At 38.1% G+C, this 27,138-nt stretch overlaps 1 protein-coding gene across 3 annotated transcripts in view; it reads left to right on the top strand.

The window, feature by feature from the left end:
* ZFR (zinc finger RNA binding protein) overlaps positions 1 to 26,471 on the top strand; it is a 65,800-nt gene extending 39,329 nt beyond the window's left edge. For all 3 annotated transcript variants that reach the window (XM_084782590.1, XM_084782591.1, XM_084782589.1), the window contains 9 exons: positions 3,160 to 3,322; positions 4,821 to 5,026; positions 7,038 to 7,188; positions 9,403 to 9,544; positions 14,186 to 14,283; positions 15,126 to 15,221; positions 23,068 to 23,179; positions 23,298 to 23,395; positions 24,970 to 26,471. In XM_084782590.1, the coding sequence (XP_084638716.1) occupies positions 3,160 to 3,322; positions 4,821 to 5,026; positions 7,038 to 7,188; positions 9,403 to 9,544; positions 14,186 to 14,283; positions 15,126 to 15,221; positions 23,068 to 23,179; positions 23,298 to 23,395; positions 24,970 to 25,149 (1,246 nt within the window). In that variant the 3' untranslated portion in view covers positions 25,150 to 26,471. The remainder of the gene's footprint in view (positions 1 to 3,159; positions 3,323 to 4,820; positions 5,027 to 7,037; positions 7,189 to 9,402; positions 9,545 to 14,185; positions 14,284 to 15,125; positions 15,222 to 23,067; positions 23,180 to 23,297; positions 23,396 to 24,969) is intronic.
* The last annotated feature ends 667 nt before the right edge of the window (positions 26,472 to 27,138 follow it).

Below are 27,138 nucleotides of genomic sequence, written 5' to 3'. Positions count from 1 at the left end.
GACCACATGCCACTCTTGCAGATGGCCTATGTTTGGGTTTTAGCACATCAGGTAACTTGACAACAACTGGCTGTAATCCAGCTGCAGAGGGATGCTGGATGCATACGTGCACATGCACTATCTGAGGAAGTGTCTTACTGTGATAAATGTTCTCTCTAGAACCAGTAAAATCTCATAGTTACAAGATGTTGGCATATGCCCAGTTGAAAAGTAGTCACCACTATCAGTTTTAGAATATTTCATCACTCCTAAAAGAAATGATAACCCCATTAACAACCATCTCCATGTCTTCCGTGTTCCCCATCTCATCTCAGTACCATGAGCCACTCATCTACTTGCCATCTTTATAAATTCTATAGATTTCATAAATGATACCACTTTTAACTGATGGAATAGTCTTTTGTGTTTGGCTTCTTTGATTTTCAGTGTTTCCAGGGTGTGTGTGTGTGTGTGTGTGTGTGTGTGTGTGTGTGTGTGTGTGTGTGTGTGTGTGTGTGTGTGTGTTTGTGTGTGTGTGTGTGTGTGTGTGTGTGTGTGTGTGTGTGTGTGTGTGTTGTGGTAGATGTGCAGTATGAATGTTTATGCACATGCATGCATAGCCTGTTATTCCCTGACTTATTTCCTTGAGGCAGATCTCTCATGGAACCAAGAACTAGACTTGGTGGCCAGCAAGTCCCAGTGATCCTGTCTTCACACATACCCCTCCCAACACTGGTACGACAGGTGTGCACACCCACACTGTTATGTTTTAAATACTTTATTATAAAGCTACTTATTCATGGGGCTAGAGAGATGGTTTGGAGGTTAAGAGTATTGTGTGTTCTTCCAAAGATCCTGAGTTCAATTCCCAGCAACCACATGTTGACTCACAACCATCTACAATGAGATCTGGTGTGTAGGCACACATGTGGACAGAATACAGTATAAATAATTTTTTTTTCAAGACAGGGTTTCTCTGTGTAACCTTGGCTGTCCTGGATTCGCTTTGTATACCAGGCTGACCTCAAACTCATACTGATCTACCTGCTTCTGCCTCCCAAGTGCTGGGATGACAGGTGTGCACCACCAGGCCCAGCCAATCCTTTTTTTTTTTTTTTTTTTTTTCCCCTTAAGCTACTTATTCACATTTTATTAGGTATTACCTTTAGGTTTCAGTGATAGATAATGCATAATTTATTTTATGTACAGTAAAAAATTATATTCTTTTTTTAATTTGGGCCTTTGTAATGGATTGGGAATTCTTTCTATGATAAGATCATATAGTTAAGCCTCTTTTACTCATATATCAAATATGATTATCTTAGGTACATACTCAGTGCTTGGAAATGTGTTCGTTTGTTGACCATGTGTTTATAAACATAATTAAAATTCCTTTCCTTATGTAAATATTTTTAGGAGTAACAAACACTGGACTAAACATGAATTTCTAGAAATTTTGAGCTATTTTTTATTCTTTTTAAAATTTTCTCAAGTCACATAAAAATATTCCACCAGTCCTTACATGCCCTAAAATACACTGCTTATTCCTAGTAAGCACACACCTTTTTACTTTAGATAGATTTGTTAGAATAGCCTATTGCTACATGGATTCTTTTGAGATAGCTATTGAAATTAAAAGAGTTAGAACCGAGCCAGAACAAAAATAGATGTGGAAAATGTTAATGAGCGAGGAAGAGGCTCTATGCTTGATACCATGTTCCAAGTTCATTAACTGTTGTACTGTATGGAATGCTTTACGAATTTGCTTCACAAATTTCCATGTAATCCTTGCACAGCGCCCATGCTAGTCTTCCCTCTGTCTTTCTAATTTTAGTATATGTGCTGCCGAAATGAGCACTATTTTTAACTGAGCCAATAGCCATGAGGTTTCACAATTACTCTGGTGACTTTAGCAATACAGCCTATATTCCTTTTGGCTACACTGATTAGGAATTGAGCCACAGACAGGTATCTATAGCCAAGGATTTGCCCTCTACTTTTATAATCTACCATTACCCTTGTGTTTCCCCAGCAATGAAATTGTGGGTTGCAACTGTTGATCTTCGTAGCAGAGAAATATTTTGCACTCCCTGTATATAGAGAACTTTACTGATTTAAAAAAGAACACAATTCAGGCTAAGAAGATGGTGAAGATTTGAGTTTGAATCCCCAGGACCAATGTAAAGCTGGACCTGGTGGTTCATATCTGTAGTCCATGTCTGTAATGGGAGGCAGAGACTGGAGAATTCTTGGAAGCTAGGGGCAAGCTAGCCTAACATGTGCAGCAGCAAAACAAAGAAACAAGCAAAACAATAGAATATCTCAAACGGGAAGGAGGGGCCAATACTAAAGGTTGTCTCTGACCTGTGCACGTACACGCACAGTCTTTTTAAAGACAAAAGGAAAACTAAAGAAATGAGTTCATATCTTCTGAGGACATGAAATAAATGCCAGAAAATCCTGTGTATACAGTGGCTCTTGCGTATGTATTATTGGTTGAGCTTCCTCGGTTTAGGTGTGTGGATTTATAATCTTTACCTTAAATGATTCAAGGAAGCTGAAGTTTGTGTTTTCTGTTGTACTTTGTCCTTGAGGTGTGTGATATTCTCCTTTTCTCACTATTGTCTCTAGTTTTTACTCTATTTACTTCTCAATGAAAAATAAATAACGGGAGGTCAGAGAGATGGCTCAGTGGTTAAAAGTGCTATCTGTATTTCCAGAGATCCTGAATTCAGTTTCCAGCAACCACGCTGTGTCTCACAACTATCTATAAAATGATCTGGTGGCCTCTTCTGTCATGCAGGCATACATACAAATGGAGCAGTCATATGCATGAATAAATAAATCTTTTTTTAAAAAAAATAAATAATGGAAATGGGGGGGAAAGTACAAAGGTGGTTTGAGTAGATTTTTCTTAAGGATATTATTTATTTTGTGTGCTTATGTACCATTGTCAGGGATATGTGCTACTATGCATGAGCAGAGGTCAAAGGACAACTTTCAGAGCATCTGTTCTCTCCTTTGATTTAGGTTCCAGGGGTGGAACTCGGGTCATCAATCTGGTGCAAGCACCTTTTCTGCTGAATCATTTTTCTGGGTTGATTACTTAAGGTTATGTCCTTGTTGATAGAATTTCTTAAGCTGTAGAGGTTGTTTTTTAATGTATCGTTTATGCATCAGGCGTTATGAAGAAGACATGTACTGGAGAAGAATGGAGGAAGAACAGCATCATTGGGATGATCGCCGACGGATGCCTGATGGAGGCTATCCTCATGGTCCTCCAGGCCCATTAGGTCTTTTGGGAGTCCGACCAGGCATGCCTCCCCAGCCACAGGGTCCTGCAGTGAGTTTCTGTTTTGCTAATATAAGGGATGAAGGTTTGGGGGTTTTTTGTTTTGTTTTGTTTTGTTTTGTTTTGTTTTCAAAACAAGGTTTCTCTGTATAATAGCCCTGGCTGTCTTGGAGCTCTCTTTTTGGTTTTTTGAGACAGGATTTCTCTCTGTAGCCTTGGCTGTCCTGGACTCGCTTTATAGACTAGGCCGGCCTTGAACTCACAGCGATCCACCTGCCTCTGCCTCCCGAGTGCTGGGATTAAAGGCATATGCCGCCACCACCTGGCTTTTGGAACTCTCTTTGTAGACCAGGCTGGCCTTGAACTCACAGAGCTCTGCCTGCCTCTGCCTCCCAAGTGCTGGGATTAAAGGCAAGGGATGAAAATTTAAATCTTTCAAAATTAGAAGATGTTTTGTGGGCTGGAGACATGGCTCATAGGTTAAGAGCACTGACTGCTCTTCCAGAGGTCCTGAGTTCAATTCCCAGCAACCACATGGTGGCTCACAACCATCTATAACGTGATCATATGGCCTCTTCTGGTCTGTGGATGTATATGTAGGCAGAGCACTGTATACATAATAAGAATAAATAAATCTTTTTTTTTAAGATGTTTTGTGAGCTGATTTTTAGATTTAACAATGTCATCAGTTTTTGTCTTGATTGTATTTTTAGTCCTTTTTTTTTTAAAGATTTATTTATTTGTTTTATTTTAAAAGTGCTCTATCTGCATGTACACCTACAGACCAGAAGAGGGCATCAGATCGCTTTATAGATGGTTGTGAGCCACCATGTGGTTACAAGGGCTTGAGCTCAAGACCTCTGGAAGAGCAGACAGTGCTCTTAACCGCTGAGCCATCACTCTAGCCCTTTAGGCCTTCTCTTAAAGATGCCTAAGGTTAATGTCCTTATACCTAAGAAGTTGGTCAAGTTTCCTTTGTTCTTCTTTATTTTTAGTGCTTGCTAAATTCTGGATGCAGAGCTACGTTTGATAAATATTTTATACACAAGAGATAGATTTATCCTTATTTTTCCTTTGAGCAGAAGGAACTTAGAATGTTAGAAGTAACTCTGTTACCTATTCTTTCTCATGTTAGTACAGTGTCTGAGCAATTGTATGTAAACTTATTACTGTTATTGAAAGCAAGGTGAGTTTCAGATCACTGAAAAACATTTACAAGGAGAGAGATTAGCTCACCAGTAGTAGAGCAGTAGCATTTGGTATTCTGTTTTTGAGTATAGTACTACCAATTTTTAAAAGCATTTTCATACTTTAAGTTTTATATACATAAATACATATATGTCTACATACACAGGTACATATTTATACATAAGTAGATAACAATTTTGCTTTAGGAACAGAGATGGTTACACTTTCATTGTATTGAAAAAGGAAATTTTTTAAGTCAATATTTTGCTTAATTGCCTTTCTGGTAAAGCTGACAAGTATATGTATACGTGAAAATTTATAATTTTCTTTCATTCAGAAAAGTAACCTTTTCTCTCTCTAGCCCTTACGTCGCCCTGACTCATCTGATGATCGTTATGTAATGACAAAGCATGCAACCATTTATCCAACTGAAGAAGAGTTACAAGCAGTTCAGAAAATTGTTTCTATTACTGAACGTGCTTTAAAACTTGTTTCAGACAGTTTGTCTGAACATGAGAAGAGCAAGAACAAAGAGGGAGATGATAAGAAAGAGGGAGGTAAAGACAGGTGTGTTTACAAATTACTTACCATTTTATTTCCTTTGCATGGACAGTTTCTACTATGATAAAGATTAACAAGGTGGATAAGGGGCTTGTGAAATGGCTCAGCAGTTAAGGATGCTTGCTGCCCTACTTCTGGAATACCTGGGTTTAGTTCCTAGCACCCATGTTAGGCAACCCACAACCAGCTCCTCCTCTGGCCTCTGGGCACCTAAACGCGTGTGGCAGACGTACACATAAAATTGGCAGAAAATTGGTGTTAGTGCACACATTTTAACTATATTTATATTTTTGCTAAAATGATTAGTAAACATTTCCTTTTTTTAATAATAACACATTTTTATTGAAAATTAAAAATGATTCCTATTACATCTCATTTTCTATCCCATCCTATGCATCCTCCCATTCCTCCCTCCCTCCCACTTTCACCCCAATCCCCCTTCCCTATGACTGTGGCTGTGGGGGACCTCCTCCCCCTGAATATGGTGCTAGGGTATCAAATCTTTTCTTGGTAGTCCGCTATCCGTCCTCCGAGTGCCATTGGGCCTCCCCAACAAAGGGACATGGCCAAATATAGGGCACCAGAGATCCTGTGAAAGTCAGTCCCCAGTCTCCACTTAGCTGTGGAGAACGTTCTGTCCCTTGGCTAGATCTAGTAAACATTTCTAATACCACCAGTTTTTTTTGTTGTTGTGTTTGTTTGGTTTTGTTGCTTTTTTTTTTTTTTTTTTTTTTTTTTCCTCTTTTTTTTTTTGGAGACAGGGTCTTTGTCCTGGACTAACTTTGTAGACCAGGCTGGCCTCAAACTCACAGCCATTTACCTGCCTCCGCCTCCTGAGTGCTGGGTTAAAGGCGTGCACCACCACCGCCTGGCTTTATTGATGTTGTTTTTTTAAAAAACAAATTAAATGTTATTACAAAAAAAAAAACATTAAATGTTTTAAAGCAACCCTTATAACTTTTTAGTTGTATCCCGGCTGCTCTTTTCTGGTTTTCTATGTGCCTTGTATCTGTCACCCACTTGTCCACACTGTATTTCAGTGCCTTTTAAAAGTATTGGCCATAAAGCATAAGTTAACCAACCTTTAATATCTTTCTTGTTTATGCTTTTCTAATTTCCTCTTTCCGCTTTGGGAATATTTTTTGTATTAGCGTTTGCCTGACAATTCTGACTTGTAAACTAAAACACAGAGGCCAGGTGTTTGGCCCACACTCACAGCCTAGCACACGGAAGCAAAAGCACGAGGGCCACAATCTGACATCAGCCTGTATCATGGTGAGGTTCTAAAGGGTGGACAATCTATTTCAGTTGTCCATATGCAAGATTATGCCTTGATTTTTTTAAAAAAAGATTTATTTGTGTTTGTATGTGAGAGAGTGTATGTATATGAACAGGTGTGCATATGGAAACAAGAAGAGGGCATCCAGTCCCATGGAGTTACAGGTGTTTGCAGAATACAGACTGCTATGTGGGTACTGGGATTGGAAACCTGTTCCTCAGGAACAATAACCCTTAACCACTGAGTCATATATCCAGCCTGGATTGCTTATTTATTTATTTTCATATGCAAAAGCAAAGAGCCTTTATTCTGCAGAGATCCAGTGCACTGGGATCCTTGCCTGTGGAAAGCAAGATGGCGAAAGACCTATCTTGTTGAGCATTCAGGGTTAAGGAAGTTTCAAAGTAGGTTAGGTAATCTTTACTTCTGTCGTCACAGATCAGGAGCAAGGGTACAAGTACATCTGGGGTTGTTGAGGGCTCTGGTCTAGGGCTAGAGGGCTCTCTGAACTGGTTCAAACTAGTAGGTGTTCTTGAGGCTATTTGACTCTGGATTTATTTTTTTAATGTGTGTTGTTTATCTAAATGACATATAGTTTAAAATATTGTGTATTTTCCCATTATAGTGAAAGGGAATTTTCAATAGTGCAAAAGTCACTTAATTTACTATTATGTTCAGAGGAAATCACAGTTCTAGTTGAGAAATGTAATATTTTAATATAAGTTGATTTTGCTACAGAGCTCTGAAAGGGGTGTTGCGAGTAGGAGTGTTAGCGAAAGGATTACTTCTCCGAGGAGACAGAAATGTCAACCTTGTTTTACTGTGCTCGGAAAAACCTTCAAAGACATTATTAAGCCGTATTGCAGAAAACCTACCCAAACAGCTTGCTGTAAGTATCATGGAAATATTAAATTTACTCTTTGTCTAGATCAGAAGTTTTGTCAGGACTAACTGTGCTTCAATTTAAACCTCAGCCATTTAATTTTTGGCTTGGCTTTCCATAATGAAAAGGTTTGGGCTTCCCCCCACCCTTATTTGTGCAAATTGATGAAACCATTTTCTGCTTCATCTTTTGGGGTTTTGCATTGCTTGTAATTTGGCAGCAAGCCATCTTGCTAATTTATTTTAAAATGGAAAATTTCAGCATATGCCCAGTTTTCCAAAATTGGACTTAAGATAAATCATAGCAAAGAATGATTTTTTTCTTTTTGGCTGGAGGTGGGGCATGATTTTAACTGTACTGGACTCGCTTTGTAGACCAGGCTGGCCTCGAACTCATAGAGATCTACCCGTTCTCTGCCTCCTCCCAAGTGCTGATTTGTTCATATTTTATTTCCTGAATATGTATATCATATAATACATAGCAGTCAGAGGACAATATATATGGATCAGCTGTCTCCTCCCACTGTGTGGGTTCCAGGTGTCAAACTTAGGTCATCAGGCTTGGTAGCAGCAAGTGCTTTTTGCCCACTCAGCCATCTCAACTAACCTGATTGGGGGTTGGGGGAAGAATGTTTTTAAAGATCATGTATATCAAGCTTAATTTTTTTTTAATTCATTAATCTCTTAGTTGAATGAAATATTTAATATAATTATATTATTTCTTACTTGAATTTGTCTGGCTTTATTAATACAGTAGTCCCTCTGTACTCTTGGAAAGATGTCGGAAGAGTCCCTGACCCCCAGGATGGCTGAAGCCTCAGATAGTATATATGTTCTGTCTTTCCTACAGCAGAACTGCAGCTCTAGGGGGAGCTAACACCCTCTCTGACCAGGCACACATGTGGTACAGATACACAAGCAAGCAAAACACATGCACATAAAATAACTCCTTAAAACAATAATAAAAGTATTAAACAATAATCAAAAGTACATTTGATTAATTAACTATTAATCAAAAGCAAACTACTTGCTTTTTGTATATAAACAGGTAAGATAAGTTAATCATCATTGTCATTAACATTTAACTAGTATTATAAGTTCTTAAGTTAGAGGGCTGGTGAGGTGCTCAGACTTGCTGCCAAGTCTGATGGCCTGAGTTCACAGTTCACACACTCTCCAGGGCCCACTTGGTGGTGAAAAGAAAGAACTGTTGCAAGCCATTCTCTGGCTCCACTCATGCGCTATGGCATATGCACAATAATAAATACATTGAAATCTTTTTTTAAATTAACAACCTTGTATGTGTTAAGTATAGTAATATTAAAGTCACAGAGGATGAGCAGTAGGAGCAGTAGAGTCAGGCTCCCTGAGGTGCTGGTACTGTAATGATGAGATATGATAGCTAGCGATGGACATTCAGAATGTTAGATGCACCACGGCTGCCAAATACGAATAGCCAAAGCACTATGAGTGTAACATTTATAGAATTCCTGATTGTTTCGTGATGCTTCTTTCTGTAGGTAGTTTATTGTATATATGTGTAATAATATAAATGTATATGTAAAAAATGAAAATAAAATAATAGTTAAAAAAAGAAAAAAGTATAAATAAAAGCTGGAAATGGTGGTGTATGCCTTTGATCACAGCACTTGGGAGGCAGGTGGGTAGATGTGAGTTTGAGGACAGCTGGATCTACAAAAAGTTTCCACGACAGCCAGGACTACACAGAGAAACACTATCATAAAACAAACAAACTAAAGTCTATAAATATGAGATAAATAATAGTTTTGGCTTTTTAAAAAATTCATCAGTTAAAAAGACATACAGACACGTGTACAAGTAATTCCTATTAAAGATAATGGAATAATTAATTAAAAACCCTCAGATGATGACTCACAGCCATTGGTAACTCCAGTTCCACAGGATCTGAGCCCTCTTCTTTCCTCTATGGGCACTAGGTGCACTTGTAGTCAAAATACTCATACATACAAAATAAGTCAATAAAAAGTTTTAAAATAGTGGAAAATACTAGTTCCACAAAGAATTCTGAAAATGAGAAATGGCAAAAGGTTAATGCTAGGGTAATCCGGCATGTGTTTTTAGAAGGAATAGAATCCAGTCTTTGAAGAGTAGTTAATATAATAACTAAAGCTACAATAAAACTATTTTTGTCTTTTAGTGAAAAAGATTCAACTAATTTCTTTTAACCTTCATTACACAGGTTATAAGTCCTGAGAAGTATGACATAAAGTGTGCTGTGTCTGAAGCAGCAATAATTTTGAACTCGTGTGTGGAGCCCAAAATGCAAGTCACTATCACCCTGACATCTCCAATTATTCGAGAAGAGAACATGAGGGAAGGAGGTTGGAAAGCCAATTAAATATTCTACTTTTCTGTTAACTTTTTGTTTTCCATTTACCTGCCCTTTATGATGGCATTAAGCCCTAGAAGGCAACATGCTGGCATTGCATACGAGTTTGTAGGTTTAACTTACTCAGCAATCAGGTTTGCTTTAGATCATTTCTAACAAAGTGAATGCTCTTCTTAGTAATGTACAATTCTAGAGAACATTTATATTATGTGATTGGTTTTCTTGACATTTTTTTCTTTCTTTTCTTGCGGACCTCAGATTTCTGGAAAAAAAACTTCAAAAATTGTTTTTTACATAGTTGACACAGAAAAAATTTAAATGCTTGTTAATAACTAGGGTCCACATTTAACTTTTACTAAAACAACCTTGGTTTTGCCTTGCTTGATGAAAAAAAATTTTTTTACAAATTGGCAAACTGTAATACATACTTAAAATGATTATGTTTATAGTCCTGGATTTGGCCTGTGCTGAAGTCACTGTTTCTAGTTCTCTGAGGTTGTTGTTTGGTTTGCGCACTTTCATAAATGCAGAACATGCTGATACACGTAGATTTGGGCATTTGGCCTGCATAACATGCTGCTCTTAACAAACGATGTTGATAAATGAGTACAGTACAGTTGAAGGGTTTGGTTTTTGGTTTTTTGGTTTTTAAGCTGAATTTGCGTTGGTAGACCATGAAACACTACTGGTGCCAGCAATGTTGCTTTAGGGACTGTTCTGTAACGTTTTCAAAGCTTCCAAAGCTTTTAAGCCAAAAGCATGATCAGTGTCTGCAGTAATGTTGGTTCTCTTGTTTCATGGGTCAGATAAAATTTACTTTGTTTCCTTTCATGTTTTTAACCATCTTAAGTTGTTGAAACTGGAATTAAATTTTACACTGTTTGTAAAACATTTTTAGGAGAAAGAGATTATCAATTACTGTTCTTTAATTTTTTTTTTAAGACAAAGCCATTGTTTTTAAGAAACTGAGCTTTCTATATAGTCCAAGAAAATAATATTTTAGTCAAAATTTCATTAGGAGACATGTCTGATTTTGTATACTTCATATGTACACCATATTAGCATTTTAAGTGTTGTATCTTTATATCCAAAAAACCACATGAATTTTATGTAAAGGATCATTTATATGAACATGAATTTCCCTCAAGGTCTGTCTGTCCATGTTGCTGAGCAAAGTAGTTCCTGAGTCAATTTGGCCAAGTTGTATGTAGCATATGATCCTTTACTTTAGTTTTTAAAAATTTAGTATGAAGGCCGGGCGGCGGTGGTCCACACCTTTAATCCCAGCACTTTGGAGGCAGAGGCAGGTGGATCTCCATGAGTTAGAGGCCAGCCTGGACTACAGAGCAAGTTCCAGGACAGCCAGAGCTGTTACACAGAGAAACCCTGTCTCAAAAAACAAACAAACAAATCTAGTATGGTATATTATAAATTAATATTTAGTGTAAAATTATGCTCTTGTTACCATTTAGCTTTATTTCAGAATGCTTCTGTGTCTTTAGCCTCAGCTCATTATCAAGCCATTTTATAAGTTAATAGTGTCATACGTGTATAAATTTTTTAACATGCCCCTTCTAAAGGAAACAAAATTACATTTTTGTCTGACCCAGACCGAGATAGAATTACAATTCTGAATTTTATAAATAATGATCATGAGGGAAGTGTCAGCCTAAAATTGAAAGATTTGCTTCAAGACACTGAGCTGGAAAGTTGGATGTGCAAAAGTGTAGAAACACTGATTAGCGTGTGCCTTGCTGCAGATGACTGCAGTAAACCCATGTTTTTAGCTTTATCATGAAGATTGTTTCTTTCTAGCTGCAGACTATCGGTATGTATTCTTTCTCACTGCAGCTCCCGATGCTCTGTGTCTTAAAATCATGTAAAGCCTATAGCTTGCTTTGGGGAGTTAGTACAGGGAGTAAGGAAGGCTTTGCCGGAAGACCCGTTTTAAATCATGAGACTTAACTATTATATTTCCACATAGTGTGATATGAAAGCCTCATTAATGTGTAATAGTCCTGTTTGATGTGAAAAATCATTAACTAAAAGAAATGACTAAATTGTTGAAATAACTGTTCAACACATGACAGATCTCTTTTCTGGTACTGTGTTTGACAGTTATGCAGTAAATATTTAATTGACTTTAGCTTGCAATGTTCAGAATGCTCTAACCATTGCTACAGAGCCTTTTCTGCAGCAAATGAAGTATGTGTGTGTTTTTTTCTACCTGTAGCTTATCAGGCCCGGTCCAAAGCCTTCTAGCAGAAGGGATTGATTCCTGTCAGGGGTTGCTGCCAAGACATCGGAAGGATTTTTGACCAAGGTTTTCAAAAGCTCAGTGTCACATCTGCCATTTGACTAAGGGAGGATTTTGGATGCAGAGTCTGGCATTTTTTTGTCTTTTGTGTGACTATTTTGTCTGTCTTTTGTCTCTTCTAGAATTGAGCAGTGTTCACACTAGTTTTTAAATAGTTGAGTAAATTATATTTGACATAACCATCTTAATTGAAATTAATACATTCCCATTAACTTTTAATCATAAAATAGTGTGGACACAGCATGTCTTCTAATTGGTGATTAACCCCTTAAAATTCGTGAAATGCATTCATGTAGGGAAAGAATTTGTGTTTTGTTTTTTACAAATTAACAGACTTTTGTTTTGTTTCATTGACTGTTAGGGAACAAGTATGATTTTAGTACAATATATCTAAGGGGTTAATCTACTTAAAGCATAAAAATGGGTACAAAAATCCACACTCTAAATTTAACAAAAACTTCCTACTTATAGCTCTTATTTGTTTTTAACTTAGAATAGGTTCTGGCATCATTGAATTTGTACTGTAGATTAAATTTTATAAAGTTAAGCTTTAGTACAAAAATTTTTCCTGCATATTGGCAGAATTTGTAAAATTCTGAGATACAGTATATTAAGAAACTTTACAGTGGCTATAGTCTATTTATTTTGTGGCTTTTAACGATGCTGTAAATAAGAGCAGTCATCAGAGGTCCTTTCAGCGTCTGCATGTTGTGGGAAGTAGAAGTGAAGGGTGACTTTTCTTCTTTCTCAGGTTAGTTCGCTACCCTTTCTTTGTCCTTTTTCCTTATCTTCTTTTTTCTCAGAAAAATGAAAACTTTTAAGATTTCTAAATTATTGGGCTGAAGAGATGGCTCACTGATTAAGAAAGAACAATTGCTGCTCTTGTAGAGAGCCCCAGTACCCATGGTCAGGCATCCTACAGCCAACTAAACTCCTGCCCCAGGGAATCTGATGCTTTCCGCGCCCTGTGGGCACCTACAAACATACATAAATAAAAATAAATTTTAATAAAATAAATTTCTAAGTGTTTAGAAGACAAAAATTCAAGCACTTTGCCCAGACTTAAAGTACTCTCATTATTTTTTATATTTCATTTATCTCTGATAGTCATTTGAAATACTCAGTAAATTATTGTGTCATGAATGTGTCATGGTTTTTGTGCTCTCTAGCTACTGCTTATACTCAACAGTACCTTTTATAATCTTTATATATTTAAAAAGTACACTATAAGCCACGTATGATGGCTCACACACACTCTTAATCCCAGCTCTCAGAGGCTGAGGGTGGAGGATAAACCATGAGTTCAAGGCCAACCTGGGCTACAAACACCTTGTTTTAAAACTAAGAAAAGCAAAATATACTAGCAAGTTGGTGGCAACTGTGAACTAAATGTTGAAGTATTTGTATTTAGTTACATAATACTTTGATCAACAAATGTGTGTTACCTTGTGCACATTTTATAGATATTTTAGATAAACATAGTTTCACTTTTGTGAACAACTTCTAATGTAGACGGCCTTTCTTAGTGTAAAGTTAATTCTTGTCCTGATTTAGTTTCCTATTTTCTCAAGCTTTATGTGACACATGTTTTAACCAACTTAAAAGACCCTACATATATACCATCAAAGCACTCTGCTTATGGCTTCTTTTCTGTACTTAACTGTTTTTAACTGTGCTAGTTCCTGTAGCCTTTTTCTGCTTTACTCATTGTTTCTCTCTGCTTCCTGTTTGAAAAACTTTTAATGAAAACTTCTCATTTTAGAAGGCATTTTTGTATCCCCTTACAACATGCAAACATTCTCCTATTAAGCATAAAGGATTGAATTTTCATAAGAGGGAAAAACCCTCATTTTGGTCCTTTGTTCTTTTTTTTTTTTCTTTCCTTGTAATGTTGTATTGATCATTCCACATTTATTTAAGTTCTCTCTTATCTTAGCCCCAGAATAATCTAGAATATTTTATCAACTTGATAGTTTATTGTACATTCCCATTTAAGGTGGATTTTTGTGTTCCCTTTTGTCTTTGTCTTCTTTGTGCTGGGGCACTGTGTCCAATAATCTTTCCTATAGATTTCATTTTGGTGAGTAAGGTTTCTATTTCCAGAAGATTACTGTATACCTCAGGAGTTTTATCTTAATTCTCCTTTTGTTCTTCATATCGTATTATGTAAATTTGTTGAAATTTACTCCCTGGATGATTTAAACTGAAAAGCTCTCAAATGGCTCATGTGACACTGATGCTACTTTAAGAAACTGTCTTGCTCACCTGGTCAAACACCCATTCCTCACTGCATTTTGCCAATTCAATCCATTTTAGATGTAACCTCGGGTATGGTGAAAGACCCACCGGACGTCTTGGACAGGCAAAAATGCCTTGACGCTCTGGCTGCTCTACGCCACGCTAAGTGGTTCCAGGTTCGGAACATCATTTTACTTTTTTCTTGTAGCCTTATGAGAGAGTAGTTCAGTTCAACATGTTTAACTATGTTTAAACATTTCAAAAGATTGCCTAAGCAACACTATTTTAAATTAAATCTCAGAAAATAAGGTATCATAGAAAGCTAAGTATGAAGATCTGCATTTTGCAGTTACTATTAATTTGACCATAAGCAGGTTTGGGGGTGTTTGTAGTCTGGGTTTTTTATTTTTAGTGGCTATATTTAAAGCTGACTTGTTTAGGAACATCATGTTTTTTTATATATATTATATTCCATAAGGCTGCAGATTAACTTTGCTTTAAATAATGGAATATGTGTTTAAAGCTTTGTGTATAGTTTTAAGATTTCCCCCTCTTTCTCTAAGTTTATAAGTGTAGGGAATGAAAGATGAGGAAGCAGCTGCTTGGTTTAGTGACTTTGCAGACATGCAAAGGCACAGAAAGGAAACCAAACAGATTTCCTTAACCTTTCAGTCCCTAGACAGACTTTTTAGCTCTTTACTTTTCCTTTTTATTTCTAATTTAGGCAGATTTTTTTTTCAGTTTACTGTTTTATATGACACAGGTCAAGGTTCACAGGGGATCAAGAAATATTATTCTTGTATAATCTGTTTACTTTGACCTAAATACTAGCTTTTACATACTAACTCTGGCATAAAATATTGCTGTAAATGGCAGCTCATTGAACCTAACTTAAATGTAATTATTTTTATTTTTAATCTGAGCTTCCATTGAACAGTGGTATTTTAACTTTTTTTCATCAAGGGATATTTTTAATATTGCTAAGATTAATTCAGTTGGTTTTTGTGTTGCCCTCAAGGCTAGAGCTAATGGCCTACAGTCCTGTGTGATTATCATACGTATTCTCCGAGACCTTTGTCAACGAGTTCCAACATGGTCTGATTTTCCCAGCTGGGTAAGTAGCCTGTAACAGCACAGTGTGAAAGATGAGCATTTAGAAAGGTTTTCTCTGGTTATTCTTTGTCCTCTGACCCTATGTTTTCTATTGTATTTTTCTGTTTGATGACAAATTCTAGAGATTTGAGAATACTTACTTTCTTAGACTTTCTTAGTATTTACTAATTAAAAAGTTATGCTTGGGGCTGATCACTGTGAGTTTGAGGCCAGCCTGGTCTACAAAATGAGCGTGGGACAGCCAAGGCTACCCAGAGAAACCTTGTCTTGAAAAACAAACACAAAACAAAATATGTTTGGACTGGTGAAATAACTTACTGGGGGTAAGGGCATTTGCCACCAAGCCTGAAAACCTGACTGAGTTCCATGTGTGTGGTTTATGGTAAGAGCTGACTCCTAAAAATTGTCCTTTGACTTTCATATTGTGCACACTGTAATACACAGAGGAGGAGTAGGGAGGCACACATAGTAGTGAATGGGTGAGTGAGTGATTTTTTTTTTTTTATTTTATTAAAGATGGTTTGCAAATTAGAAAAACAAAACAAGCTGGGCATGATGGCGCACGCCTTTAATCCCAGCACTCAGGAGGCAGAGGCAAGCGGATCTCTGAGTTTGAGGCCAGCCCGGTCTACAAAGAGAGTTCCGAGACAGCCAAGGCTACACAGAGAAACCCTATCTCAAAAAAACAAACCAAACAAGATACTGGACTATGAAGCAGCTCAGCTGTGCAGGCTTCAGGCCCTAAGGTCAAGTCACCAGGACCCACACATAAAATAATAAAAGACTGGGTTTGTTATAACCTTGGTACTGTATTGTCCAAGACAGGAGGATTGCTGTCCACTAACCTAGCTCCAGGAAACCCTTTCTCAAGGAAATATGCTAGTGAAAGTGTTAAAGTCAAGTCACACCTGGGCTAAAGATATGAGGACTTAAAAAGACTCACTGTTTAAACTTTGTTTAAAGTTTCAGATAGAGATTTGTTCAGAAATAAAATTGAACCTTTTGATTTCAAAGTTAGGTTATTAAAAGTTAGCTAGCCATGGTTATCTTGTATTTGTATATTGTCTTATTGTTTTGTTCTTGTTTGTTTTATATTTAAGGATTCCATGCTTTAAGGGGGGTGGAGAAGCTGGGGGGCGGGGGGTGGAGAGATGGCTCAGAGGTTAAGAGCACTGTCTGCTTTTCCAAAGGTCCTGAGTTCAATTCCCAGCAACCACATGGTGGCTCACAGCCATCTATAATGAGATCTGGTGCCCTCTTCTGGCCTGCAGGCACACATTCAGCAGAGCACTGTATATATAATAAATAAAATAGATTTTAAAACAAAAACAGAAAAAACCCTTAGACTTAATGACTGGCAAAGGTCAGGTGTTTTTTGTTTGAGGGTTTCCCCCTGCCCATTGAATCTTTTGGTTTTTTTGAGACAAGATTTCTCTGTGTAGCCTTGGCTGTCCCAGACTCCCTTTGTAGACCAGGCTGGCCTCAAACTCACAGCAGTCTGCCTGCCTCTGCCTCCTGAGTTAGTAATTATTTCTAAGAGGAGTAGGAGGAAGAAATAAGCTAAAGGGCTGTAATGCTTCATATTTTATTGGAGAGGAGAGGATATATGTGTTTACTGGTACAACTAAATAATCCTTAAATTATGAGTAGCATCCAGGGACTCTTGTACACATCTGTGACCGCAGCACTAGGGAAGCTTACGGCAGGGAATTATGAGTTACATTGTTTATAAGACCCTATGTCAAAAAAGCCACTATGTATTTTCTGAGATACTTTTTGTCCTGCATATTTTTTATTTTTAGTTTTTCCAGACAAGGTTTCTCTGTGTAGCCTTGGCTGTCCTAGACTCACTTTGTAGACCAGGCTGGCCTCGAACTCATATCTGCCTCCTGAGTACTGACATTAAAGGCATGTGCCACCGTGCCTGGCCCTCTTTTTTTTTTTTTTTTTAAACCCAAAGAAGGGAAAGTTTTCTGTTGTGTCTGATTAATATGATTTCTGTTTAGAGACAATTATCCAGATTAACTTTGTGTGACATAACTACTGTCTTTTCTGTTAATGTTTTCAAAAAATCTCTTGCCACTTTTCTATTTGTACAGAGTTTGAAAAGTTAATTTGGTTTTCAGCTTTGTCCTATTCTTTGCTGTTCATTAGTTCTTCTCTTAGTTATTTTTCTATTTCTGTGATAGAGACACCATGGCCAAGGCAACTTATATAAGAAAGAGTTTAAAAAAAAAAAAAAGCCAGGGGGGCTGGAGAGATGGCTCAGCAGTTAAGAGCACTGACTGCTCTTCCAAAGGTCATGAGTTCAATTCCCAGCAACCACATGGTGGCTCATAACCATCTATAATGTGATCTAGTGTGCATTGTATACATAATAAATAAATAAACCTTTAAAAAAAAAAAAGCTGGGCATGGTGGTGCACGCCTTTAATCCCAGCACTTGGGAGGCAGTGGCAGGCGGATCGCTGTGAGTTCGAGGCCAGCCTGGTCTATAAAGCGAGTCCAGGACAGCCAAGGCTATACAAAGAAACCCTGTCTCGAAACCGCCCACCCCCCCCCCCCCAAAAAAGAGTTTATTGAGAGCTTAGGTATATACCTTCAGGTTAGTCCAAGACCGTTATTGTCAGGGACAATGGCAGCAGGCAGGCATTGTACTAGAACAGTAAGTAGCTGAGAACTTACATACTGAAGCATAACCAACAGAGAGATCTTAACTAGGAATAGTGTGCACTTCTAAAACCTCAAAGCCCACCCCTAGCGACATGCCTTTTCCAATAAGGCCACACCTAATCCTTCCCAAAACATTATACCAACTGAGGACCAAATATTTGTATTTGAGCCTGTGTAGATCATTCTCATTCAAACCACCTTTTATCCCTGCCCCCATATACATGTGGCTACAACATAGTGCAAAATTAATTTAGTCTAACTTCAAAAGTCCCCAGATTTTTTCACAGTTTAAAAATTTTTAAATCATCTTAAGAGACTCATCACAGTCTCTGCTGTAATTATCATAAAAGCAAAATGCAAGTTACATACTTCCAGTGTACAGTGGCACAGAATATGCAGTACTTTTCCATAGAGTTGGGAAAGGGGCATAATGAGAAAATCCTGGAACAAAGCAAGACCAGAGCCCAGCGACGGTCTTTCAAGACAGGGCTTCTCTGCGTAGCCCTAGCTGTACTGGACTCACTTTGTAGACCAGGCTGGCTATGAATTCACTGCCTTCCAGTGCTGGGATTAAAGGTGTACGCCACCATGCCTGGCTCATTTTTTGTTTGTTTGTTTGTTTTTGTTTTGTTTTGTTTTTTGAGACAGGATCTCTCTGTGTAGCCTTGGCTGTCCTGGACTCACTTTGTAGACCAGGCTGGCCTCAAACTCATAGTGATCCACCTGCCTCTGCCTCCCGAGTGCTGGGACTAAAGTCGGGCGCCACCACGCCCGGCTTTGTTTTGTTTTGTTCCATTTTGTTTTTTGTTTTCGATGTTTTATTAGTTTTTACTTTTAACAAGAGCTTTGTTCATGGAACTCTTGATTGAAAAGAGTTCTCATGCGTCTTTTGCCCTTGCACATGCACAGCTTCCGTATCAGCATCTGTACCAGAGGGGTGCATTTGTTATTAACAAGCTATTTTGATGAGTAATTGCCATGCAATGGCAATACAAGATAGACTTTCATATTATTCTTCACTAAGTATAAGATGTCATACAAATTTATTCCCATCTATTTTTGATCTATTTAGTTGACACAATTATAGTGGACCGTTTTGGTACATTCATGATTTGGTCAAATCACTAACATTTATCACTTAAGACATTTATTAGCTTTTTTTTTTAAGTTACTATTATGTATACAGTGCTCTGCCTGTATACATACCTGCAGAGCAGAAGGGGACATCAGATCACATTATAGATGGTTGTGAGCCACCATGTGGAGCTGGGAATTGAACTCAGGACCTCTGGAAGAGCAGACAGTGCCCTGAACCACTGAGCCATCTCTCAGGCCCCAGTTTTTTTGTTTTTTGTTTTTTGTTTTTTTAATGCTAGGAACATTCAGAGTCTTCTAAGAGCTACCTTGAAACAAAAGAGCTAGAAGTGTAGTTGCCAAGGATATCCAAGATTCTGGGTTTGGTCCCCATTTCCTAACACATACACGCCCCTAAAAAGAAGTTATGACTACTTGTTGTTAAGCATTGTCATCCTGTTGTGCCACAGAACGTACGGTGTTCTGCTTCTCCGTTCCTACTGTGTGGTCATTAGCTGTCTCGCCACCATCACCTCCTCCACATACTTCTCAGGCTCTGCCAATGTTCTGTTTGTGGGAACATATTTATGCATGACTTATTTTCACAAATATGAAAACTGTTAGTTTTTAATCCATGTTGTTGGAAATGATAGGCTAGCATCAGGCCTTAGTTCCCCAGTTTATGTGACCCACATTATTTTTAGTCAAGTGTTAAAGAACCTTTTTTAAGTGTCTCTTCTTTTCTCCCCCTATGAGTTATGCTTTATGGACTGGTTGTAGAAAGGAATATAATTTGAAAGGCTTTTTTTTTTTTCTCAAGACGGGATTTCTCTGTGTAGCCTTGCTAGATTTCGCTTTGTAGACCATGCTGGCCTTGAACTCAGAGCGACCTGCCTGTCTCTGCCTCCCTGAGTGCTGGGATTACCACCACTGCACCCAGCTTCGAAAGGTTATTGCTAACCTACACTTTAAAAGTGTGTTTATTATTAAGTTATTAGATGTGGGTAAAGTACTGTGAAGGCTGGTTTTCACCAAAGCTCCAGAATTAGAAATTCTCTGCTCCTGTCCTCTGGGAAGATAAAGATGGTCAGAAGAGATCTAACTTTTAGGAAAATGTTCTGCAACACAGTCCACTTTCCCCAACTGATTTGTTATTAGTGAAATATTGAAGGTTTTGTTCTCTCGCTTGCCAAGCACACCCTCAAGTTCCACGTAGAGAGTGCAGGGAAGGCCTGCTTGCGCCTAATCACTGTTATTTTTTATTATGTATACAGCTGCCTGCATGTATACCTGTAGGCCAGAAGAGGACTTCAGATCACATTATATAGATGGTTGTGAGCCACCATGTGGTTGCTGGGAATTGAACTCAGGACCTTTGGAAGAGCAGGCGGCATTCTGAACCACTGAGCCATCTCTCCAGCCGTGCATCGCTACTTTTTAATAATAATTTAGTAATTTAAAAAAGCATTATTATTGTGTTTTAGAAGAACAAGAAATCTTGAGATTTTGGCTCTGTGTGTACTGTCACCTTGAGATTGACCAGACACTGTTTACCTCTGGATCTACATGTGTGTATATACGTCATGTGTATGCCTGGTAACTGTGACTGCGAAGACCAAAATAGATATCAGAGTCCTTGAATTTAAGTTAGATAGTTGCATGCCACCATGTGGGTACTAGGAATGAAACCTGGGTCTTCTGCAAAAGCAACAAATGCTCTTAGCCACTGCGCCATTTCTTAGCCCCGCCAGTATCTCTGACTTTTTTTTATTGAATAGTTGAACGTAAGTTTTTCAGCTTCTGGATCATTTTAGGGTTTCATTGTAATTGCATGTTACTTGGTTTCTTTGGATTGCTTTTGCAGCTTCTACTTACTGCATTCATGTATTTTGCTCATGTGTTTTGAGCAGTGTATGTGTGCCCCTATCAATCAGAGATCAATTTGCAGGAGTCTTCTCTCCTTGCGCCCAAAGTCTCAGGGATCAAACTCATGTTGTCAGGCTGGACAGCAATCCCATGGCTTGCTGAGCCATTTGATAGGCCCTGTAGTTCCTACTTAAATTTTAAATAAAAGCTACAGCAGGCACTGGAGAGATGGCTTAACAGTTAAAAGCATTAACTGCCCTTCCAAAGGACCTGAATTCAGTTCCCAGCACACACATCTAGCAGTTCATAATTGTCTGTTACTCTAGCTCCAAGGGGTTCTGACACCCTCTTTCATCTTGGGCACCTCCATACATGTGGCAGACACTCAACACACACTCAAGTAAAATTAAATAAAAAGTAATTTCTGAAAATTACTGGAAGCTGGGTTGGTGGCACATGCCTGTAATCCCAACCTCCGGGAGGCAGAAGCAGACGAGTTCAAGGCCAGCCTCATCTACACAGCCCAGGACAGCCAAGGATACAGAGAAACCCTGTCTCAAAACAAAACAAAACACACACTGGATAAATGCAAAGCTTTGTACTAGATGGAAGATAGCCTTCTTAGTACTGTTCAATGTGTATGAGACGGCAGGAGCAGGCCTGTCTGTGGATTGCAGGAACGGGTAAAGAGGGAGAGGTGTCTACTCATAGATAAGCAGTGATTTCTTTCTAATTCTGGGAGTTTGCTGTGGTAACGACTGAACAACATGTAAGCCTACCAAAATCTTCTGAATTATAACTTTGAAAGAATGAATCATAAAAATTATAAATACTGCTGGGCATGGTGGCGCATGCCTTTAATCCCAGCACTTGGAGGACAGAGGCAGACGGATCTATGTGAGTTCAAGGACAGCCTGTCTGAACTCCTAGAATCAAGCAGTCTATAGGTATTAGCCTTGATGGTTTGATTTGGTTTGGCTGGGGGTGTGGGGGGTGTTTTTTGTTTGTTTGTTTTGTTTTGTTTTTTGTTTTGGAGACCCGGCTTCTCTTTGTAGCCTTGCTTTGTAGACCAGGCTGGCCTCGAACTCACAATGATCCACCTTCCTCTGCCTCCCAAGTGGTGGGATTACAGGTATGTGCTCAATGTTTTATTCTTTAAGCACAAATCTTAAAATGTAAAGTTTGTGTTCCCTTAAGTTTCTGGTTTTTTGAGACTTCATTGTGTTGTTCATAATTGCCTTGAACTTCTTATCCTACTGCCTGGAGTGTACTCATTTGCTTCTTTTGAGATAGTCTCTCTGTAGTTCTGTTTGTCTTGAAGCTCACTATGTAGAATAAGCAGGCCTCGAACTCACAGAGATCCCCTACCGCTGCCTGGAGGCCAGCCAGGTTTTTTGGTTTTTATTATGTTACCCAGGCTGGACTCTGAACCTCAGCCTCGAAAGAGATGATGTAAAAGGCATAAAACCTCATGCTTTTAGCCGGGCAGTGGTGGAGCACGCATTTAATCCCAGCAGAGGCAGAGGCAGGTGGATCACTGTGAGTTCAAGGCTAGCCTGATCTACAAAGTGAGTCCCAGACAGCCAAGGCTAGAAAGAAACCCTGTCTCAGAAAAACAAACAAACAAATGCTTTTATTTAATTTGTATATTTTAATATTATAAAGAATACTTGTGGGTGTGGGTGTGTGTTGGGACAACTTGGAGAAGTTAGTTCTTTCTACTTTGAACGTTTCATCAGGGTGTTGTCTGTCTAAGGGCCACTTGGAGAGGTCAGTTCTCTGCCATGGAAGTGCCATTACGCTCATGAGCAAGTGCTGTTTACCCACTGAGCTGGCTTACTGGCTCATTATTACCTTGTCTTACTATAACTCCCATAACTTTTTAAATATTTTTCTGTTATTTATCTATTTATTTGTTGTGTATACTATACTCTGCCTGCATGTGAGCCAGCAGGCCAAAAGAGGGCACCAGATCTCATTATTGATGCTTATGAGCCACCGTGCAGTTGCTGAGAATTAAACTCAGGAGCTTTGGAAGAAAAGCCAGTGTTCTTAACCTCTGAGCCATCTCTCTAGTCCGATCTTTGAAATCTTTATCAATCCTTGAGAGTGTATCTATCATTCTAATGGTGTTTGAGAATGTTCTTTAAGCTGCTGAACATATTTCATGTTTTTAATCTCAGGCTGAGAATGTTCTTTAAGCTGCTGAACATATTTCATGTTTTTAATCTCAGGCTATGGAGTTACTGGTAGAAAAAGCAATTAGTAGTGCTTCTAGTCCTCAGAGCCCTGGAGATGCTCTGAGGAGAGTGTTTGAGTGCATCTCTTCAGGAATTATTCTCAAAGGTGAGTTGTGTATTTTTATTAAGTAAAGTTAAGTGTATTTCTTTATTGAATAAGAGGCTTACTTTCTCAAATAGATAATGCTATTAATGCTTTTATCTCTTTATAATGATTATTGTAGGCAGCCCTGGACTTCTGGATCCCTGTGAAAAGGATCCCTTTGATACTTTGGCAACAATGACTGACCAACAGCGTGAAGACATTACATCCAGTGCACAGGTAATTGAATTCTTGTTCTTAACTTTGAGGGGTTTTATAATTAATTGTGTCTTTACATGCAATAACTATAATATTCATTGTGATACCTATTTCAAAAGTAAGCCTTTAAAGAAGTTATTAAAAAGATTTTTGCAGGGTGGTGGTGACACATGCCTTTAATCTCAGGTCTTGGGAGACAGAGGCAGATTGGATCTCTGAGTTCAAGGCCAGCCTGGTCTTTAGGAGTTCTAGGACAGCTAGGGCTACACAAAGAAACCCTGTCTCTGTATCTATAGGAAACATAATCCGCCCCTGCCCCCCCACCCCACCCCCCCCTAAAAAAAAAAAAGTTCAAGGCCAGCCTGGGTCTACACAGTGACCTCTCAATCTCTCCCTCCTTCCCTCACTTCCCCTCCCTCCTCTCTTTCTTTTCTCTTTTTCTCTCTTTTTGGAGTTTATTTTTTATTTGGAATAGATTTGGATCTATTTTATTTGGATAGAGTAGTGCCAAGAAAAGTAACTACCAGCTATCGAAACAGCAGATATTTAAACAGTGTAATTATGACGCAGATAAACCTTTGGATCAAAGACCTTAAAACTGGACTATTAAATATATAAGGGACTTGATATTTAATAAAGGATAAGTCATGAACAATGTGGTTTTGAGAAAGCTAACTGATCTATAGGAAAAAATTAGATCTGTATGTATATTAATAACATAGATAGATAGATAGATAGATAGATAGATAGATAGATAGATAGATAGATAGATAGATATCAAAAGACTTCAAGAAACCAGGCATGGTGGGCACAGCTTTAATCCCAACACTTGAGACAAGCCGTGGATCTCTGAATTCTAGGAATTCTCTAGGACATAGAGAAGCTCTGTCTCAAAAAAACATAAGTAGCTGGGCGTGGTGGCACACGCCTTTAGTCTCAGCACTCGGGAGGCAGAGGTAGGCGGATCACTGTGAGTTCGAGGCCAACCTGGTCTACAAAGTGAGTCCAGGACAGCCAAGGCTACACAGAGAGACCCTGTCTCAAATAAATAAATTTTCTATTCTTTCTGATTAATTCATGATGGTGAAACAACCCGTTGAAGGTGTTTATTAAATTATTTTTCTCATATTGTTATATGGGGAAGTAAACTTAACAAAAATTAATGTGCTGGACTGGAGAGATGGCTCAGAGGTTAAGAACACTATCTGCTCTTCCAGAGGTCCTGAGTTCAATTCCCAGCAACCGCATGGTAGCTCATGATTATAGATCTCTTAATGAGACCTGGTGCCCTCTTCTGACGTGCAGGCACACATGCTGACAGAACATTGTATACATAATTTAAAAAATTCTTGGAAAAAAAAAAGAACTAATGTGCTTTTGTACCAGTGAGATAGCTCTATAGGTACAAGTGCTTGCTGCGCAGCCGATGGCCTGAGCGTTGGTCCCCACGCAGATGGTAGGAGAGAATGACCCCAATTTGTATTCTGACTGTGGAGTACACGTGCACACAAAAAGATGAATGAATAGATTACAAAGTACAAAGTTTAGAATGTTTTGACTTTTAAATTAATTCTATATTCTAACTCTATTTGCAGTTTGCATTGAGGCTCCTCGCATTCCGTCAGATACACAAAGTTCTAGGAATGGATCCATTACCACAAATGAATCAACGTTTTAACATCCACAACAACAGAAAACGAAGAAGGGATAGTGATGGAGTGGATGGGTTTGAAGCCGAGGGGAAAAAAGACAAAAAGGATTATGATAACTTTTAAAAGTTTCTGTAAATCTTCAGTGTTAAAATAGGTGCCAGTTTATTGGCTGTTTTCCATTCATAATAATGTCTGCTTAAAAGTTTATCAAGAATATAAAGAGTTTCGTGGAAGAACCAAGTTTTTCTATGATATTAAAAATTTAATGTACAGTGTTAGGTATTATATGGATGGAAAGACACCAAAAAAAAAAAAAGTGACTAGGGGAAATACAGTGGTTTCTTTTTCCTCCCATTATTTTGATTTTATTTACTTGTTAACCTTGATCCCTGTATTTTTGTGTCTTTTATTAACTAGTGCATTGTGTTATTAAATCTTTACTGTATTTAATGCAGGAATTGTGCTTCAGTTGCTCCATGTATTTTTGATACTTTTATTTAGAAGTTTTATTTGCTTTGACACTAGTTGTAAGTTACTTTGTGTTATAGATAGTATCCTTTACCCCTTAATATTTTAAGGCAGTACGTTTTTTTGTAACGTGAAACTGCAGGATTTTTTCCTTTTGTTACTCTGTATGTGAAGGATTATAATACAAAAATCTACCCTGCCATTTGAGTGCTCAGAACTGGGTTTTTCTGCAGATCTTGTGGCATTTGTCTCTCTAGTGTGATATATAAAGGTGTAATTAAGACAAATTCGTTAATCTAATCAAGTTTGCTGTTAGTTGTGCATTAGCAGTATAAAAGCTAATATATATTATATGGTCTTGAAACAGTTTTAAAGCCTCTGCATAATTGATAATATGCATGATGTTTTTGTTTCTAATAGACATTTAAAATTATAATTTAGGTTTAACGTAGATCTTTGTACAGTTGACTTTTTGACATAGCAAGGCCAAAAATAACTTTCTGAATACTTTTTCTTCTGTACAAGGTGAAAGGGCATTTTTCACATATAAGTGGGCTGTTGTTTTCAAAGGAACGTCATTATTGTGCAACTAACAGTAACTAACAATAACTAGCCCTTAATTATGGTAACAGCTCCTTATTGGTGTGTGTGCAGTTACACTAGCCCCTTACAGTATAAAACAGTTGAATGGTCCCCACACATCATATCATCCAGGTCATTTATAGGTCTATTAACAGTGAGATTGATAAAGTGTTACTGATTTAAAAAATAAGATTACCTAAGGAAATAAACAGAAAATTATTTGGTATGGCCATCTTACATGCTTATGTCTCATACAAAATGCTAATACCCCTAGCAGTGGTGTAAACTGAAGTTACATCTTACTGTTGATATATGTATGCTCTGGTACACAGATGTTGTTTTGTTGTCACAGCACTACAGTGAGATACAGAAATAAAAATTTAAAATTCATATAATGACTTAATTGTATTATATAAGAGGCTTGGTGTGGAAATGTTTGCTTGATACTACTTAACGCTTTAGTAAAACCTTGTGTTATATATATATCACTCCTGACAAGTGTGTGTTTGCTGATCACATAATTCTAAAAGGTTTTAGATTTTACCACCATATTGGTTCATTTTTGTAAGGTTGGAACCCTCCCCCAGACTATGACTTAGGACTTTGGCAGTGGCGGGGGAGGGGGGTGTTCTCCGCTTAGCCATGGCTTTCCTGAACTCTTAGCATAGGCCCTACAATTCACAAAGATCCCCCTGCTTGTGCCTCCCAAGTACTGGGATCACAGACGTGCACCACTGTGCCCAGCTGCATAAATTTTCTCTGAAAATTTTTTAAAAGATTTACTTATTTTTTATTATGTGTATAGTGCTCTATCCATGCCAGAAGAGGTCACCAGATCTCATTATAGATGGTTGTGAGCCACCATGTGGTTGCTGGGAATTGAACTCAGGACCTCTGGAAGAGCAGTCAGTGCTCTTAACCTATGAGTCATCTCTCCAGCCCCTCATTATAAGTTTTTGAATATCCATACAATTTAATTTTTTTTTTAGGAAGGAAAATGTTTTACCTCAAAACTTTGGGTCCAACAAAAGTTCCAGTCTCATAATTATGAGATATCTTCAT

This window comes from Acomys minous (assembly GCF_964271855.1).
Source record: "Acomys minous genome assembly, chromosome: 5".
Classification (NCBI taxonomy): domain Eukaryota; kingdom Metazoa; phylum Chordata; class Mammalia; order Rodentia; family Muridae; genus Acomys; species Acomys minous.
This window is presented reverse-complemented; position numbering and strand designations above follow the sequence as displayed.